This window comes from Pundamilia nyererei, unplaced genomic scaffold (genome assembly GCF_000239375.1).
Source record: "Pundamilia nyererei isolate P.nyererei 1_Seehausen unplaced genomic scaffold, PunNye1.0 scaffold02455, whole genome shotgun sequence".
NCBI lineage: Eukaryota > Metazoa > Chordata > Actinopteri > Cichliformes > Cichlidae > Pundamilia > Pundamilia nyererei.
The window spans coordinates 2,485-5,724 of record NW_005189856.1 but is presented as its reverse complement, the minus strand read 5'-3'; the positions used below and the strand labels follow the sequence as shown (position 1 = coordinate 5,724).

The following is a 3,240-nucleotide window of genomic DNA, read 5'->3' as shown; positions in this document are numbered from 1 at the left end:
AGACATATTATTAAAATTTAGGCTGTAATGGTTGTATTGATGTATAGCAACTTGAAATGCTCCCAAAAATGGCTCCACAGCATGTAAAAAAATAATATAAGCTCTGGCGGACTTGGTTCTATGGTAGGTCTTAAAGGGTTAAACGTCAAATGAAGAAATACTGAATGATAAGATAACTTTAGGATATCTCCAAGCCTTATCGGGGACAACCTTTTGTTTAGTTTTGTTTTTTTAGCTAAATGAATCCAGCTAAACTCATAGTATCTGTCAAGGCTATGTGTAATATACTCTCCTGTTTAGAGTAATGAATGACCTTTCAGACTTTTAATCAAAGACCACTGCGTAAGATCATGTCCTCTTGAAGGCGTAGAGCAGAGCCCGTTCTCTAAAACCCTATATAAATTCCACTTACACACATACCTGGCATCAGGGAGAGATGGCAGTCTCAGTTCTTTTAATTGGTCTGGTATCTGCTCTGTGTTTGTTTCAGCTGAACTCAGTTTTTGCCTTGGGTGTGTCTCTGGATAGTCGGAATCAAAGGAGTAGCTTTACAGGTGCTTGGGCTGGTGCTGAAGCTTCTTCTGTGAAATGTAAGTTGCAGGGTAGCATTCATCTACCTGCATTCTCAATGGATGGGGACTTCATTATTGGGGGTGCTTTCTCTCTTCACTCCTACACGCAAACAGTGAGCCATGATTATACCATCATGCCTGAGCCAGTAAGATGCAAAGGGAGGTCAGTATGGAAAAAATTATGAACATGTTGCATGTATTGTAATGGTAATCTTTCTTGCTGTGTGTTATCTGTATGAAATTTCATCTTAACAAAATCTATGTAGCCTACAATTTTAACAGTGAGGTGACTGTCTGTCTGCAGCATAAATGCCGATGAGCTGCAGTTGTCACATGCAATGGTCTTTGCCATAGAAGAGATTAACAACAATACAGAGCTGCTGCCCGGAATCAGGCTTGGGTATCAGATCTATGACTCATGTGCATCAGTTTCCATGACAGTGCATTTGGCATTTCAGTTTTTGAATAGCTTGGACCTTGTGTTTCACACTGGCAAAAACTGCTCCCAGTCAGGTATGGTGATGGCTGTTGTTGGTGAGTCTGGGTCTACGCCATCCATCAGCATGTCACGGATCATCAGTCCCTTTAACATTCCTCAAGTAAATACTTTAATTTTTTTTCAAACTAGGTGTTTAAAATATCCATGCACATCTGCAGTTCTTATAGGATTACCTTGTCTTCTTTTGTTTTAGGTGAGCCCCTCTGCCACATGTGCATGCTTGTCTGACAAGCAGCAGTACCCAAGGTTTTTCAGAACAATCCCCAGTGACCAGTTTCAAGCTGGTGCGCTAGCTAAGCTGGTAAAACAGTTTGGCTGGACTTGGATAGGTGCTGTTCGATCAGATACAGATTATGGAAATAACGGCATGGCATCTTTTCTAGAAGCAGCAAAGAAGGAGGGGATTTGTGTGGAATACTCTGTATCTTTCTATCGGACCCACCCACATAGCAGGATTCAGAAAGTAGCAGATGTTATCCGCAGGTTTTTACATCAAAGATTTTCACTCTGGGATTTATTTTTAATGATTTTTTTACAAGGTTTTTTTTGTTTCTTTGTTTGATTGATATACAAAAATAAGTTTCTGACTAAACATTTTACATACCGGGTAGCTTAAAAAAGTCTTCTAATAAGTTGTACTTTTTTCACAAGATCTACATCTATGGTAGTGGTGGCATTTGCACCATCTGGAGACATGAGGATCCTGCTGGCAGAACTTTCACGTGAGCCTTTCCCACCTCGACAATGGATAGGCAGTGAGTCATGGGTGACCAACCCGGGATTAAGGAAGTACAGTTTTCTCGCTGGGACCATTGGATTTGGAATTCAGAAATCTGTAATCCCAGGTTTCAGAAACTTCCTGTTGAATCTCTCTTTTGCTCAAGTGGCTGTATCACCACTGCTTACTGAGTTCTGGGAGGATTCCTTCAACTGCACAATAAAAGAAAGTGAGAAACATTTTTCGTTTTTTGTTTTTCTTGGTTGTTAGAGTTTCTTGTAAAATGTCTGGTCTTAAAAAGGCCAGACATGTTCTTTTTTGTAATTTAAGCAATTTCAAATCCAACATAATCAAAAAGGTCCGTTACTGCAACAAATCATAATCTATATGTTTAACCTTTAGGTCAAGTTTAGGCAGTCAGCCAACACTATTACTGTGGCCCCTTTTCTCAAACGTGACTCTTTGTTTGTTGAGTGATATGTTCAAAAGATATGATGTTAAATGGATGAATTCAATTGTCTGTCATTTTGGTGCCTTTTTTATTTTTAGGTAATTCTGCAGGAAAGAAAGTATGTAATGGAACTGAAGATATAAAGACTCTCCAAACCCCGTACACTGATACATCTCAGCTTAGAATTAGTAACATGGTGTACAAGGCTGTGTATGCAATTGCACATGCCATTCATAATGCATTATGTCAGGGAAGAAATGTCACAGCTCAGTGTGACAAACTAACCAAATTACAGTCCAAGCAGGTCAGTAAAAACGAATCAGTCATTGCCAACATGTTTCACTGTCTCTAAGAAACCTTAAGTGAAACATTACTTTTAGTTGTTCAAATATTGTTTTGTTTTTTCTTTCCACTCCCTCTATGTCTCAATTCATCCTTACAGATTCTAACTGAGCTGAAGAAAGTACATTTTTCCCGAAATGGATATGATGTGTCATTCGATACTAATGGGGATCCTGTGGCTATTTATGAGTTGGTTAACTGGCAGAAAACTATGGCTGGCATAACTGACATAGTGAATGTAGGGCTGTATGATGCATCACTGCCAGAGGGCCAGGAGTTCCAGATTAACAAAAACATCATCTGGATGGAGGGCAGCACGAAAGTAAAAAGGCAAATTAATGTAATCTTTTCAGTTTTATAGCAAACATTTACATATGTTACGCTGCCTTTTTGTATTACACAGGTGCCAGTGTCAGTGTGCAGTGGGAGTTGTCCTCCAGGAACTCGTAAAGTGCTGCAAAAAGGAAAACCCATTTGCTGCTATGACTGTACCGCATGTCCTGAGGGAGAGATTAGTAATACTACAGGTAAAGTAAAATGCTTGTCTGTGCATGTAAAATGTTTTTATGATGCAAATCTGCAACATCGAATACATTACAAGAATAAATTTGTAATCTATAAAGCCAAAATTACAAGAAGCACCTTAACTCCTTTTTTT

General features: G+C 39.0%; 1 protein-coding gene across 1 annotated transcript; it reads left to right on the top strand.

The window, feature by feature from the left end:
* Positions 1-490: 490 nt before the first annotated feature.
* On the top strand, positions 491-3,109 carry LOC102207970 (extracellular calcium-sensing receptor-like; the record flags this gene model as incomplete). The annotated part of the gene is made up of 7 exons (XM_005755674.2): positions 491-735; positions 877-1,171; positions 1,265-1,554; positions 1,723-2,018; positions 2,351-2,544; positions 2,683-2,904; positions 2,986-3,109. Coding segments are annotated over 7 exons (1,666 nt in total), but the record flags the coding sequence as incomplete, so codon positions are not given.
* Between the last annotated feature and the right edge of the window lie 131 nt (positions 3,110-3,240).